At 49.5% G+C, this 15,927-nt stretch overlaps 1 protein-coding gene across 1 annotated transcript in view; it reads right to left on the reverse strand.

Moving 5' to 3' along the window:
* Positions 1-14,181, reverse strand: part of LOC113243423 (outer mitochondrial membrane lipid metabolism regulator OPA3) — a 44,518-nt gene extending 30,337 nt beyond the window's left edge. Inside the window, exon 1 of the mRNA XM_026482043.4 lies at positions 13,950-14,181. Coding sequence (XP_026337828.2) covers positions 13,950-14,091 — 142 coding nt within the window. The 5' untranslated portion in view covers positions 14,092-14,181. The remainder of the gene's footprint in view (positions 1-13,949) is intronic.
* Positions 14,182-15,927: the final 1,746 nt, after the last annotated feature.

Below are 15,927 nucleotides of genomic sequence, written 5' to 3' on the forward strand. Positions count from 1 at the left end.
TTCAATCGATGCTGTTGGGACAAGTGGACAGCGCACTGCAAGAGAAAATAAGAAGGATCCCTACCTCACGTCTAATACCCCAAATAAACTGCAAATGCATCAAAGACTTAAACACGTACACAAACAGGGCTATAAAACTACAAGAAGAGGGGTACCCGGGTGGTGCAGTTGGTTAAGCATCCAACTTTTGGTTTCAGCTCAGGTCATGATCTCAGGGTCCTGGGACCAAGCCCCACATTGGGCTCCGCACGCAGTGTGGAGTCTGCTTGAGATTCTCTTTCTCCCTCTCCCTTTGCCCCCGCCCCCCGCTCGTGCTGTCTCTCTCTCTCTAATAAATAAAATCTTTTAAAAAAAATTCTAGAAGAAAACATAAGAGAAATCATTTATAATCTAGAAATAATCTTTCTAAGCATGCCACAAAACCTATGACTAGATTTGACTAATACTCTTTTAAAAAAATAAGTAACTTTAATTCGTGGTAGCAACAGAATTGTGGTTGCCAGCATCCGAGATAGCCCCAATAATCCCTGTCTTCTGGCATTTACAGCCTTATATAGTCCTTTCCCACATTATGTTAGAGTTGGTCTGTATGACCAACAGAATATGGCCAAGGGGTAGTATGTCACTTCCACAATTCGGTTATAAAGACACTGACTCTTCAGTCTTAGTCATTTTCACTCTTAGATCACTCTCTTTGGGGGAAGCCAGCTGCCAGATCATAAGTAGCCCTAAGGAGAGGTCCATGTACAGAGCGACTGAGCTCTTGGCCCAACAGCGCAAGTGAAAAACTGAGACCTACCAACGACCAGGTCAATGAATCAGCCAGGAAGCAGACCTCTCAGCGCCTGGCGAGCTTTCTGAGACACTGCACCAAACCACTCGACGAGGCCAATCCTAAATTCCTGATTCTCCGGAACTGTGTGAGATAATAAGTGTTTATTATCCTATGAAAAAGTACTCAACATCACAATTCATCAGGGAAAAGCAAGTGAGTTGCCATTTTACACCAACTGGAAAGGCTAAAATTAAACTGAAAACAATGATTATTGGCAAGGACGTGGAGCAACTAGACCCACGCTGGAAAACTCTTTGGTGGTTTCTTATAAAATTAAGACCACCTTTATCTTTGGGGCGCCTGGGTGGCCCAGTCAGTTAAGTGTCTGACTCTTGGTTTCAGCTCAGGTCATGATCTGAGTCGTGGGATCGAGCCCCACATCTGGTTTGGTGCTGGCATAGGGTCTGCTGGTCCTTCTCTCTGCTCCTCTCCCTGCTCTAATAAATAAATAAAAATCTTTAAATAATAAAAAAAATGGAATACCTTTATCTTTATCGTATAACTCAGACATCTCACTCCTAGGTATTTACCGAAAGCAAATGAAAACATAATCCTACACAGTCCTGTGCAAGAATATTCACAGTAGGGGCGCCCGGGTGGCACAGCGGTTAAGCATCTGCCTTCGGCTCAGGGCGTGATCCCGGCGTTCTGGGATCGAGCCCCACATCAGGCTCCTCCGCTATGAGCCTGCTTCTTCTTCTCCCACTCCCCCTGCTTGCGTTCCCTCTCTCGCTGGCTGTCTCTATCTCTGTCAAATAAATAAATAAAATCTTAAAAAAAAAATGTTCACAGTAGCCTTACTGGTAATAACAAAAAAAAAGGACACACAAATGTCCAAATGTCCCTCATTAAGAGAGTAGATAAATCAAGTTTGGCATGTTTATATATTGGAATAAAAGAATACATACTGGGCAACCCTCTCAGGTCCCCTCCCTCTTCAGAAACTCACTTTACTAACGCTCAATAAACTTTGCTGCCTGCACACAAGACACAAAAGAATACATACTACGAGCAGTAAAAGAAACGAACTATTATTGATACATACAGCAGAAATCTAACCCATCATGTGAACAAAAGCTAGACTTAAGTTCATATCGCATGATTCCATTTATATGAAGCTTAACAACAGTAAAACCGATCTATAGTGAGAGAGGTCACACAGGTGACAAAACAGGAAAGGAAGGAACTCCCAGGGGTGATGGAAATGTTTCAGATCTTGGAAGTTGGTTACATGGGTATATGCCTTAATCTGTACCCATTAAACTAGATGTTTTATTTTATTTTATTTTTCTCAGAGAGAGAGAAAGAGAACACGCACACAAGCGGGGGGGGGGGCAGAGATAGAGGAATCTCTAAGTAGATTCCACGATGAGTGCGGAGCCCAACACGGGGCTCGATCCCGAGATCATGACCTGAGCCAAAATCAAGAGCTGGACACTCAACCGACTGAGCCACCCAGGCGCCCTTAAACTACACCTTTTAGATCCGTACACTGCATTGTATAGATATTGTACAATAAATAATATGCAAAAAATAATAATTAAACGTAAGAGGAATTTGGGAGCCAAGGGGCTGATTTCTTTTTTTTTTTTTAAAGATTTTATTTATTTATTCGACAGAGATAGAGACAGCCAGAGAGAGAGGGAACACAAGCAGGGGGAGTGGGAGAGGAAGAAGCAGGCTCATAGCGGAAGAGCCTGATGTGGGGCTCGATCCCATAACGCCGGGATCACGCCCTGAGCCGAAGGCAGACGCTCAACCGCTGTGCCACCCAGGCGCCCCAAGGGGCTGATTTCTTACTCTGTGTTGCCTCAGGGAACTTGCTTCTCGCTCTGAGATACTTCCCCACTCATAAAACCAGGACAATCACATAAACTCCCTAATAAAGTGGTTAATATCATTTGCGGAGATCACAGAAAGCATAATGAATGAAAACTGTTAGCATCAGTTAAAAAATTATGATAAAGAGTAAATAGCTTCGAGCCAGTCCCTGCCCAGGACGCCCTTTCCTGGATGTGTTCCAGCCCGCTGCAAGCCCACCCCAACACTGATCCGGGTGTTACGAGATGTGTGGGGCCTCAACCAGGCAGGAGTTTCCTCCTCCGGACGGGCCCCCATCCTCTATCACTGCCTCTGGAGACAGCAGGGATGCAAGCTGCCACCAGTCACCAGAGGGGACACGGCTGGTTCTGTCTACTCCTCCATGTCCCCACACTGGGTCCAAAGGATTCAGCAGTGGCAAACCCTGCCCTTCAGACTGGCCAATCAGACTGCATTCCTCAGGCTACAGTGATGGGCTCAAGGATGGGGATGTGACCCAAGCTGGACCACCAAGATTCAGCCTGGGAATTTGGGTGGGACTGTGGGGGAAAAGGACCTCTCTGGGCCCTGGAGTCACCAGGCAGGTAATTAATGTCCTCAACTGTGAGCTCCACGAGAGCAGGGGATTTTTGTCTGTTTTGGTGACTACAGAGTTAGTCAAACCTCCTAGAATAGTTCCTGGCATACAGCGGGCACTAAGCAAAGATTTGGTGAGTGAGTGGATTATACAAGCATGTCCTTGTCCCAGAAAATAATCCCACCTCCAGCCCCCAGCGACACGTGGAGAGACCACCTCGACTTAGCACAGGCAGTATCTGGGAATTTCGGAGGCACAAGGGAAGCAGCTCATGAAGAGGCTAAGAGTGCTCTGGAGCCCGGTGGTCCTGGATTCAAGTCCTGGCTTGCTGTAACCTCGGGCGAATTTCTCAACATCTTGGCAGCTCCGGTTCCTCTTTCTTAAAATGGAGATCATTCTTCCTGGCTCGTCGGGAAGCTGGCGCATGCAGGGCTTTGCATGAACTGACATCAGGTCCCTGGACAGCTCTGCTCAATTTTTTCATCCATTAAGGTAGTGGTAATGCTTAAGCCTTAGTGCTCATGATTGTTAAGGCTACTTTGTATTTTTTTTTCTTTTCTTTTTTTTTTTTTTTAAAGATTTTATTTATTTATTCGATAGAGATAGAGACAGCTAGCGAGAGAGGGAACACAAGCAGGGGGAGTGGGAGAGGAAGAAGCAGGCTCATAGCGGAGGAGCCTGATGTGGGGCTCGATCCCATAACGCCGGGATCACGCCCTGAGCCGAAGGCAGACGCTTAACGACTGCGCCACCCAGGCGCCCCTGTATTTTTTTTTCTTAAGATTTCTTTTTTGTTTTTAAGTAATCTCCACACCCCATGTGGAGCTTGAATTTACAACCCTGAGATCACGAGGTGCACGCTCTACCGACTAAGCCAGCCAGACGTCCCTACTGTATACTATTTTTTACTGTCTTATTAACAATATCCTCTCCCGCCATTAGAGTCTAGAAGCGACGGTCACCCCTCTGACTTCCCATATAGCAAGTGGTGGTATGCGACTCAATTCTGGCCAATAAACAGTGAAGGAATTCTCCTGGGGGCTTGAAAAGCACACGCTCATTTCCCAGCCCCCCAGCCCTCACACACACACACACACACACACACACACACACACTCCCTCCTTTGGACACTGCTGTATAAAGGAACGATGTCTGGAGCTCCAGCAGCCCTTTGAAGCCTTGAGGAGAGTTACTGCCTGAACACAAAGATGGCAGAGACAGAAAGGGTCTTCAGGTCCCTAATGACACCACCAAGCCACCTAACCAAGCACAGAGCCACTTTCCTCCACCAACAATAAACATCCTTTTGATTAAAGTTTGATTTACTGGCTGGGTTTTCAATTAATCACAGATAAGCACAAACTGATTTGTATCCTGTTCTTTCTTTCATAATAAGCATATACGACTTTTGTAAATTTAGTAAGTTACTTCAGAAAACCTCGAAGGAAAAAAATATACCCTAAAACCCACAAGTAACATAAAATTTGATTCAATTTAAAAAGAGATAAGGGCTGCCTGGGTGGCTCAGTGGGTTAAGCATCTGTCTTCGGCTCAGGTCATGATCCCGGGGTCCTGGGATGGAGCCCCGAGTTGGGTTCTCTGCTCGACGGGGAGCCTGCTCCTCCCTCTCCCTCTGCCCCCCCCCATGCTCATTCTCTCATGCACTCTCTGTCTCCAAGAAATAAAAAATTTAAAAAATAAAAAAATAAAAAGAGAGATAAAAATGGCCACACACTAGGCCCTCAGCGGGGGGTAGCTGTGGCCATATACTCATCAAAGGCAGAACCTGGGTGAGTCTGACAGCAGAGGGACAGCTTAGTAAATGCGGGGACTGAGGGAGCTCCTGAGGATATCACCAGCTATGTGGGGGCTTAAGGGTCTGAGCTGGGGCCAACTGGAGCTGGAAAGCAGGAAAAGAGGAGCCAAGAAGCTGGAAGGTGGCTAGGACTCCCCAGTGAGGGGCAGAGGCACATCCTGGGGGGCCGAGCCTTCAGGGCAGGCCTCTCAGGAAATGACTACGGAGTCTCAAGGAGGGGTGAACACAGAGGAGTAGAAAGGTGTTTCCCTGGGGCACAGGAAGAAAATGTCAGAACTTCTGGTTATGCTTATGTCTGGAAGAAGGAGGAGGGAAGGGAGAAGAAGGAAGAGTAACAAGATGAGGGAAGGGGAGGAGGAAGAGAAGAAATGAAGCTTTTCTAGTGCCTCTCGACAGGTGCCCTCAGCAAGCCCAGATGCTAAAAGGGCGGCCCAGGCGCCCTCTCCTGGCCACTCAGTGTAGTGCGGCCCAGGCAGACGAACTCCAGGGGATATTCCCAGACCGCGATTCAATCAGCCCGCACAAAAGGGCTTCCTAAAAAGGACTGCTGCTCAGAAACCATGCGCTGAAGATTTAGCAATGTGAGCGCAAGCAAATTCCAACAAATGCCTCTGCATATGAAGGGTGGGCCTGAAAAATGAGCAGCGGGATTAAATGGAGCCAACGGCACACTTCTCTCATTGGGCTCCCTGTGGCTCCCTGAGGTCTCTGCCAGCTCTGCCAGCCGCACACAAAGAATGTCAAAACTAGCCTCTCGCAGAGGGCTACACCAAGAGTTTCCAAATGTGTTTAACAATGTCTGCATAAGAAAATACCTTTAGCGAGAGCAAAAATATTTGGGTGGCCGTGAATACATAAACTAATAATTTTATTTTTAAAATATGAATTCCACACCTTTCAATTTTTAAAAAAGATTTCACTTATTTATTTGTCAGAGAGAGAGAAAGAGCGCACAAGCGGGGGGAGCAGCAGAGGCGGAGGGAGAAGCAGGCTGGGATCATGATCTGAGCCGAAGGCAGACGCTTCACCGACTGAGCCACCCAGGTGTCCGCCACACCTTCCCACTTCTTAACATTTTTGAACACACACAATATATTCGCGGTATTATATGTCGGCGCTACACACGACTGCTCATGACACACACACACGCACACGCACACACATGGGGAGAATGTGCAACATGTTTCCTTAACGGGAGAGCTTAATGCAAGCAGCGTTTGGTCACCAGCCACGGCCTGGCTGTCAGGAGACATAATTCATGTGGTGCTCTCGAGATTATAAATAGACTCCAGGGAAGTGAGTTGTCAAACGTTCATGCACAGGAGGATCCTCTCTGGACAATGTTAAAAATAAAAACGTCCTCCCCCCTTCCTTCCCCAGATGGACCCAATCAGGACCTACAGGTGGTGCTCCTGGGCACCTAAGGGGAGCACCCCACAAAACATTTTGTTCCCCCTTCGGATGTCTGTCAGCGTGCCAGTCCCCTCTGCAGCTGTGTTTCATCTGGTATTTTTTTTTTTTTAAGATTTTATTTATTTGACAGAGAGACAGCCAGCGAGAGAGGGAACACAAGCGGGGGAGTGGGAGAGGGAGAAGCAGGCTCATAGCGGAGGAGTCTGATGTGGGGCTCGATCCCAGAACGCCGGGATCACGCCCTGAGCCGAAGGCAGACGCTTAACGACTGTGCCACCCAGGCGCCCCTCATCTGGTATTTATTTAATCCTTAGACTGAGCTCTGAACGTCAACCGTGTCATTTCTCAAAGCTCTAGTTGGTTCTTGTTCCAACTTCCTGGTAATTTCTGATTGCACGCACGTTTTCATATCCCTCCTATTTTATCCTTTTCCCATATAAACATAGGTATTTTATACCGACATCTGGTCATTCTGATACCCACAATGTTTGCAGGTCTTGACCCTCCATGTTTTGTGTCTGCTGACTCTCGCTCATGGTGCCTCTTTTTCCATACAGCATGTAATTTTTTATCATGAGATGTGCCGAACTCCACCTGAAGGAATTCTCCAAGGCTCCGTCATAGGGGCACTCTCCAGAGAGGGTCTGTCCTTGTCAAGTGCACACAGACCTGGGTCCATTCTCAGCTTGCTGTTTCCAGCGCCTTTCAGAGAGTATAATTCAGTTCCCCAGACCCACATAAGGGACAGGCAGGGCAGTGGCTCTAAGTTCTCAGAGGAGACATTTTCAATCTCCATCCAGCCCTAAGGCTGTGTCTTTGGAGGGTGGGTTTTTTCCTAGTTCACCCTGTCCCTGAGGGGTACCTTTCCTGGGATCTGGTTTTACACAAGACGGTCCCCTGCCCAGTGTTCCCACAGGATAGCCGCTGTCCCTAAGGCCATGTGACTCTGCCCATATCCCCGGAGCATATAAGGCACCTTCAATACTTACTCCCCTCCTCGGCTCCTTGCTCCTGCTTTCTCGTTGCTCTGAGAGGAATCAATTTCCTTCCTTGCAGGTACACCCTTCTTTTCAAAGGATGCTCTAAATATTCTGTGAAGCAGGAGGTAGTGGGAGGCCCTCTACTCTGCCATACTGCCCCCTCTCTGTTTGACTCAGAGACAGACCTCCAATCCCGGCTCCTCATCAGACCGACACAGTAACTGCCCCCTGCTAGTGAGAAGTGTTCACGGGAAAGCCCAGGCCCTTACGCCTGTGGTAAGCCTGTGAGCGCTGACGGAGGAAGAGGGACCGATACCATCAACAGGCGGAAGTGCTGACTGCTCGGCTCCCGATGGCAGGCCAGGGGTGCACAAGGAGAAGGACCACACTGGAAGGTTTCACACTGAGGTGATGATGACGACAACAGCAGCAATGATCACGATGCCTGGCATTTCTACCCATTCGACCAACATTTATGCAGCACTTCAGGGCCGGGGCACCGTTTAATGCTCCATGGATATTAACCCAGGGAGTTGTCATAACAATACGATGTACAGACAACGAAACAGAGGCCCAAGAAGCTAAGTCACCTGGCCAGCGTGACACAGACTGGGATTCACCCACGGGCGGCCCAGTCCAGAGGAGGGGTACTTGGTGGCTCGGCCACACCGCTGTTTACCAAACTAAGAACGTGCCAGGCCCACACCAAGCATACTGGTGCGTGCAACAGATCCTCCCGTCAGACCTCTGAGGCACAGAGTCTGAAACTGAGCTCAGGAGACTGAACTCTAGGTGTCAGCAGGGGAGAACGCGTCTCCTCTCCTCGCCTTTTTTTGGCTTCTAGAAGCTGCCTGCATTTCTTGGCTCGTGGCCCCTCCTCCATCTTCCAGACCAGAGGGCAGCGCATTCAAATAGTCCCCCTTCCCCTCTCCCTCTTTCACTTACAAGGCCTCTTATGATCAGCCGCCTGGATAACCCAGGATACTCCCCCTAGGCCCAAATCCTTGACTGAATCACATCTGTAAAGTCCCCTTTGTCGTGGAAGTTAACACATTCAACAGGTTCCTGGGATTAAGATGTGGACATCTCTGGGGGGCAATTATCCTGCCTACCATGAGTAATAAACTAGGAAAATGACAAGTATACTCTAACGAATGAGCAGGAACAAACTGGAATTTTCCCACTGCCCAGAGACACCCGATGGCTCCTCTGGAAGTGTCAGTGGTACACTCGGCAAGAGCGGTCCCAACCTGCCTGGATCACCAACCTTTTATTTTTTCTCCCCCAGAAATCTTTGTTTAAAAAGATCCTTGCCGGCAGATAGTCTCTCCTTTGCTGTCCTGCCCTCGGCTCCCTTGCGGTGGATTCAATACACTTCTCTCTCCTTTGTTCTGCCTCAGGTGAATTCTTCTACCGTCCAAGCCGCTGGCGCCCACCCGATGGGGTTGCCCCACTTTGGTGGCCCTCACGGGGACCCTCTGCGGCCAAGGACTGTCCCCTGATTCTCTGGGAATTTCTCGGCACTTCCCCTCGGTGGACTGACTCTAGCTCTCCTTGGGGAGGTGACTCCTCAGTGAGGATCTGAAGCCCCAGGGGGAACCAGCCAGGTGGCCTGAAAGGGCGAGGGATTGCCCCTTTTACCCTTTGGAGGGATCCTTCCCTCCCTCTCCTGTCTCTTTTTGGCCCTTCGGCAGCCTAACGCTAGTACCCCTCAGACAACTGAAGGTCTCTGGCCAGGGGCGGCTTCCCAGCGTGGAATAAAGGTCTGAGGCCAAACAGGTCGGCCTGTCTGAGCCTGTGGGGGTGAAGGATCTCTTTCCTCTCCTCTCCCACTCTGTCCCCCTCAGTCTCCATTTCCAAGGTGGGGCACAGCTGGCAGCGGCAGCTCATCTGGGGCGACCCTTACACGTCACGGACTCAGATGGGACCCTACCCTGATGCCGGCTGGCTCTCAGCCCCTTGCTCCTCCCCCCTGCCTTTTCCCTTTGTCCTCATGGGTCCAGCCACCATCTTGATCTACAGACAAAAGACATTCCTCGGTGTCTGAGTGAATCCACCAATTCCATATATGAGATATGAGTCATGGTTCAACAAGAATTCCAGCCCATACCATCAGACAGTTCCCTCCTCCTAAAGCCCATGGCCCTGGCCACCAACGAATTTCCCTCAAATCACCTATCAGCATGTTAATCTAATACCACGCACTGGTGTGTCACTGCACAGAACCCCTGCCGGACCCACAAGTCTAGAGACAGACAGCACCCCTGCCCCCACCCCCACCCCCCACCCCCGCCTTCAGCAGGAAGCAGCTACTGAAGACGAGACCTCTGCCCTAATGCCAGAGATCTGTCATTGTCCATCTGTCAGCGGGGAATGTAGAGGCCGCTGTTAGGCAACAGGCTTGAGCACTGGAAATAGGAGTTAAGGCGAAAGGGCCCATGGTGACCCCCTGGCTGAAAGCAAACAGGCCCATTAGGCGGCCCACCTCGAAAGAGCCATAAGCCCCAGCTGACCAATGGGCTACTTACAACCAGGCACAGGTACCAAAAAAGGAAAATTCCACCTGTTCCCATACCTCCTCACTCCCCCCCCCACCATTAACTATAGGCCCCCACCACTGCCTCCTGGCGGACAGTCTTTCCTCTGCTGCTCTGCCCGCTACTGCTCCCTTGCAGTGTATCCATTAAACTTCTATGAATGAATGAATGAATGAATGAATGAATGAAAAAATAAAACAAAACAAAACAGATCCTTGCCTCCCCAACATAGTGCATCACTGATGATTTATGCTTCTTGCTTTACTGCTCCCACCGACCACTCCAGCCTCCACTGTGAGAAGACAGCCAGGCTACCCTGCTGAGTCAAGGGAACCTCAGCCAGAGGCACAGATGCTGGACGCGCCGGTCAGCACTGGAGGCCTGACCCAGAACACACAGCTGCTATAGGCTCTGGAAAATTCCAACCACACAGGCTGGGGGGCCACAGCAAAGGGCAAAGAGCAGCGTAAGGATGGTAACATAATTTTAAAAGTATAAATATAGTCAGTCAGTGCAGTCCAAAATGTAATAACATCACCAACTAAACCTATCCTGGTCCTCTCTGTCCAACCTGCCCCTCCTGCAGTCGGCCGTGTCGCGCCCAACCCAGGGGAAATCCTGCCAGCGCTGCCTTCCAAACAAATCTACTGGGTATTCATTACTTAAGGGGAAAAGGAAAGGTTCCTCCAGTGGTCACCACCTTAACCAAGGGATCCAAGTTGCCATCACAAATGACGGAACAAACAGACATCAGGAGCCCCCTGAGGTGATGTCCTTAGGACACACCTTCGTGTGTGTGTGTGTGTGTGTGTGTGTGTGTGTGTGTGGTGTTCTTGCCAAAGATGCTCAGTGTGAATCAAATCAGAGGAAGCAGTCAGAAAACTCCAGATTGTGAGACACTATGGGACAACTGGCTTGGAGTCTTAAAAATGTCAATGCCATTAAAAAAAAAAAAACCAAGAACACCAGCATAGAGCAGGATCAGCAAACTTCTGTAAAAGGCCATAGAGTCAATATTTTAGATTTGTGGGCCATAAAACCCAACTCTGCAGCCACATACAATATGCAAACCAATGGGTGTGACTGTGTGTCAATAAAACTTTATTTACAAAGACAGGCAGTGGGAGGGTTTGCTGAACCACTAGGAGATTGAAGGGTATTAAAGAGGCACGATAATCAAATGCAGTGCATGACCCTCGAGCAGACCCTAGATCAAAAATAATAATAAACAGGACATTTTGGAAAAAACTGGAGAAATCAGAATATGAGCTATATATTAAATATTAGTTATATACTGAATAATATTGGTATCAATATCATTATTTTCAATGTTAAACTCTTCAGATATGATATTGGTGCTGTGTTATATATGAGAATGTCTTTGTTCTTAGGAAACACTGGCTAAAATATTTAGGAGTAAAGTGTTATGTCCACAACTTATTTTCCAATTGTTCGGAAAAAAAAGAGCATGTGTAAACATATATACACGCGTCCATATACGAGAGTGAAGAGAAAACAAATCTGCTGGAAGCTAATAACTGATGAACTAGGTAATGAAGGGTATATAACTGATGACTATACCAGTCTTCCTTTTATTTTTAATAACTTAAACTTTTATTTTTTAATAAGTTTTTTTTCTGAAGAATTTTTATTTATTTATTTGACAAAGAGAGAGCACAAGCAGGTGGAGTAGCAGGTAGAGGGAGAGGGAGAAGCAGGCTCCTGGCTGAGCAAGGAGCCAGATGTGGGGGCTCAATCCTAGGATCCTGGGAACATGACCTGAGCCAAAGGCAGTCGCTTAACCAACCGAGCCACCTAAGTGTCCCAAACTTTTTTTTTTTTTTTTAAGTTTATTTACGTATTTTTCAGTAATCTCTGCTCGCAACATGGGGCTCAAACTCATGAGCCCGAGATGAGGCGTCACATACTTTGCAACTGAGCCAGCCAGGTGCCCCTATACCATTCTCTCTTTCAACTGTTCAGAGGGTCTGAAATTTTAAAATGAAGGCGAAAAAAATGCCTCCAGAAACTGACCCCTCCTCCCACTCACCTCCCACCTGGAGTACTGTGGTCACCTCCTCCCTGCATCCAACCTCACCCTAGGACTGCCAAAGGGATCCTATCATCATATGGCTCAGACCCTGTCCCTCCTCTGCTGATACCCTCCAGTGAGTTCCATCCACTCGGGAGTAATGCCAAAGCACTGCAGGGGCCCACAGGCCCTGCACGATCTGCCCCTCTCTCCACCAGCTTCCTCTCACCTCAGTCTCCACTCAGTCCCTCTGTTCAGCTACATTGGCCTCCTTGCTGTTCTTCAAACCTGCCAGGCAAACTGTCACCTCAGGGCTTTTGCATGTGAGAGAATGCTCTTTCTCAGATACCTGCACTGCTCGTTCCTTCCTCTCCTCATATCCTCAATGAGGTCTCCCTGACATCCTATCTGAACTTCCAACCTTCCCCCCAGACAGTCCTCTTTTCGTATCCCTGATGTTTTCTCCAGAGCAAGTACTGCTAGCTAATATAATTCATATTTTATTTATTTTGTTTATTGGCTGGCTCCCCCACACACACACACCCTGCCCACCCCAAGAATGTAAAATCCCCAAGGACAAGATTTTTGCCTTTTCTTCTTTTCTGTATCCACACCATCTACCCAACAGCGTATCTTGGTGCCACCCACTGACTTAACATTTTACATCCATTCACTCCTCAGAACAACATAAGTATTATTTACAGCATAAATGCACATAGAGCCTATACACAAAATGGGAATGATAACAGTGCCTACCTCATAATTTGTGAGGATTTAATGCTGGAAGGCCTGTGAAGTGCTTAGCATAGGGCTTGGCACAAAGCCAAATGCCCACTAAATGTTGCTATTACATAATACCCATTGTACAGAAGAGAAAACCGAAGCTCTGAGGGGGTAAGTGACTCGGCCAGGGAGTCGTAGGGCCCAGATGAGAATCCATGTCAGTCTGACCCAAGAAGCCACTTTCTACGCTACGGCGCTAACACACATCACAGGGTTTAGGGGGAAGGCAGTGGCAGGAACAGAAACTAGCTCTGGGAATCCAGAGTGCAGGACTCGGGTCCTGACTCTGGCATAAACTCCACGTGTGACCTGAGCAATTCACTTCTGGTCTCGAGGCCTGTTTTCTCTTGTATAAACGGGAAGTCATTTCCCCTCCCTGACGTGAGGACAAAAACAGTGTGAGGGTCAAAGGAGAGAGCGGAGAGGAGAGCAGTCTGGTAACTGGGAAATCCGACATTTCGCCATTCTAAGATCTGCACCTCTGGCAGAGGCCCCACAAAACACCAAAGGACCAAGAATTCTGCAAACTTTCAGCACCCAAACTTATAAGGAAAAAAGGTACGCTCCCTTTAACCATTTGGCCTCGGAGCATGCTCCCCGCTCTCCCTCGACATCATCCCTGCTGTCTGGTGAGATTCTCCTCACCCTTCGGGTCCCAGCCCAGAGGTCTCCCCTGCCAGGAAGCCCTCCCTGAACGCCATGCCTGGTCAGGTACCTCACCTCCCAGGAGGGGAAAGAAACTGAACCACGGGGTGGGGTTTTGGAAACCAAACTGTCTAAGGATGGCCGGGCCAACTACCCGGTCAGGTCTCCCCTCGGTCCCGCCCCCAACTCCTCTCAGTCCAAGGATGTCCCACCCATATCACTCCCTTCCCCCATACTATTGGTTCGTCTGGACGTCAGTCTCCACGCGCTCTCTTCCTCTATTGGCTGGTATTCCCAAATCGGCGCGGGCGCCCTGGCCCGCCCCCTGCCCCAAGCCTGTTCGTGGTATTGGGCTACCAGCATGCCCTTCTTCCAGGACCCCTCCCTATTGGCTGCAGGACTTTGCCGGTTCAGGCTGTGATTGGTTGTAAACAGAAGTCCATCCCTTGAGCAACCACCAGAGAGGGGTTGGAGAATGGAAAGGTTGGAGGGACGTGGGGTCAAACTCACGCTGAGCCGGCGGGAGGCAGATATAGGTCTTGAAGAACTCGCTTCGGCGGGCGGCCTCCTTAATACGGTTGGCAAGCGGCTTGCTGACCTGCCGGATGCCCAGGTATAGCAGCTTCGCCATAGGGAACGCGCCCACCACCATCTTGGCGGTCGCACGGGGCACGCGCAACCTTGCCGACTGGGCGGGGCGCCTCGGATCTCTCCCTCCTCCCCCTCCCGCTCGTCTCCGTGCGTGCGTACGTGCGTACGCTCGGGGGTGGAGCACTGCAGGGGCGCTCCCTGATGTCACCGCGTCGACGCTGACGCCTGTCGTCCGATCGCTGAATATGCAAATAAAAGGCGGAAGTGAGGCGGGTCAGGGGGCGGTGCCGTTAAACGGCTGTTCGCGGGAGCGTGGTTGGATTCCCACGCCCGCCTTGGCTGCTGTCACCGTGTTCCTTCGTGACGTCTTGTACTTAGGTGGCTTCCCCGCTTAAAGGAGGCTCTTAATTAGTCCTAATTAGGGCTAACGAGTCCCAAATACGCTTTCCCCTCATGTGGAGCTCTCACTGGGAATAAGAAGAAACCGACCATGTAGTGATACGGACCTGGGTTGGGATCCCAGGTCTGCCATTTACTTGCTTGTGATGTTAGGCGAGTGACGTAACCTTTCTGGGCATCAGTATTCCCGTCTACAAAATGGGAATCATAATACTATTCACCTTGTTGGGTAATTGTAAGGCTTGCATGCGAATCTTGAATATAAAAACAGTGAGTGAACCGTGATCGGTGCTTAGAATGGTGCCAGTCACAATAAGACCCCGAGAAACAGCCCTTATTGCTCTTCAGGTATGAGCACTGTTATCGTTGACTCCAGCCCGAGGGCGCACTTCATCCCCAGAAATAGCGAATCCAGCCTTTTCCTGAGTAACTGACCAGCTGAGGCCCAGAGAGTCGGGGCCAGCAGAAGGTCTCTCAGTCCTTAGAAGGTGACAGCCCGGCGTCTTGGCTGATAAAGCCACACCCGTTCTCAAGCAGCCCCACTTCCTCCACTGGTGGGCGAGGGTCCCCAGGGAGCTGGCTCAAGAAGGAGTTTAAGGACATGTCCCAGACTGTCCTCCTTTAGCCAGCAGGGAGCAAAATCATATAAACAAGGTCAGGAAGAGGTTGAGAGAAATTTCTGGATGGCGGAGTCTTGATGGGTAATTGAGAGCATCTAGGAGAGGGAGAGGGGAGGAGTGGCGTGTAGGAGGAAACCTGTTCAGAAGTCAGAGTCAGAGCCCCAGGGGCTTTCCAGCAGCGCCCGCACCCTGGGGAAGGGGGGCTCTCCTCAGCTTCCACTCCGACTCCCACTCCTTTGGTGTCCTTTGTCAAATCCCTGACATGGATGGACCTCCGTTTCTCCATCGGTAATAATGATAACACTGACATGTGTGAACCCAGATATTCTAAATTCCTTAAAATACCAAGACTCCATAAAAACAACCCTTCCGGGGCGCCTGGATGGCTCGGTCAGTTAAGAGTCCGACTCTTGATTTCGGCTCTGGTCATGATCTGTCATGAGATCGAGCCCCGCAGGTCAGGTTCCACCCTCAGCCAGGAGTGTGTTTGGGATTCTCTCTCCTGTCCCTCCTTCCACCCCCACACACTCTCTCTCTCTAATAAATAAATAAAATCTTCTAAAAGCAAACAACAACAAAAAAAACCCAAACAAAAAACCACAACCCTTCCCCAAGATCCCTTCTGGACTGAACGCGTGATAGAGCTTGAGGCCTATTCAAGGTCCATTATCTCCTTGGGACCAACCCCCTCCCCGTTTTACAGACTGGCCAACTGAGGCCAGAGGAAGAAAAGCATTTATCCAAAGTTCCAGGTGTGGGGGCACCTGGGTGGCTCAGTCGTTAAGCGTCCACTTTCGGCTCAGGGCATGATACCGGCGTTCTGGGATCGAGTCCCGCATCAGGCTCCTCCGCTGGGAGCCTGCTTCTTCCTCTCCCAC

Source organism: Ursus arctos, unplaced genomic scaffold, assembly GCF_023065955.2.
Source record: "Ursus arctos isolate Adak ecotype North America unplaced genomic scaffold, UrsArc2.0 scaffold_19, whole genome shotgun sequence".
NCBI classification, from domain to species: domain Eukaryota; kingdom Metazoa; phylum Chordata; class Mammalia; order Carnivora; family Ursidae; genus Ursus; species Ursus arctos.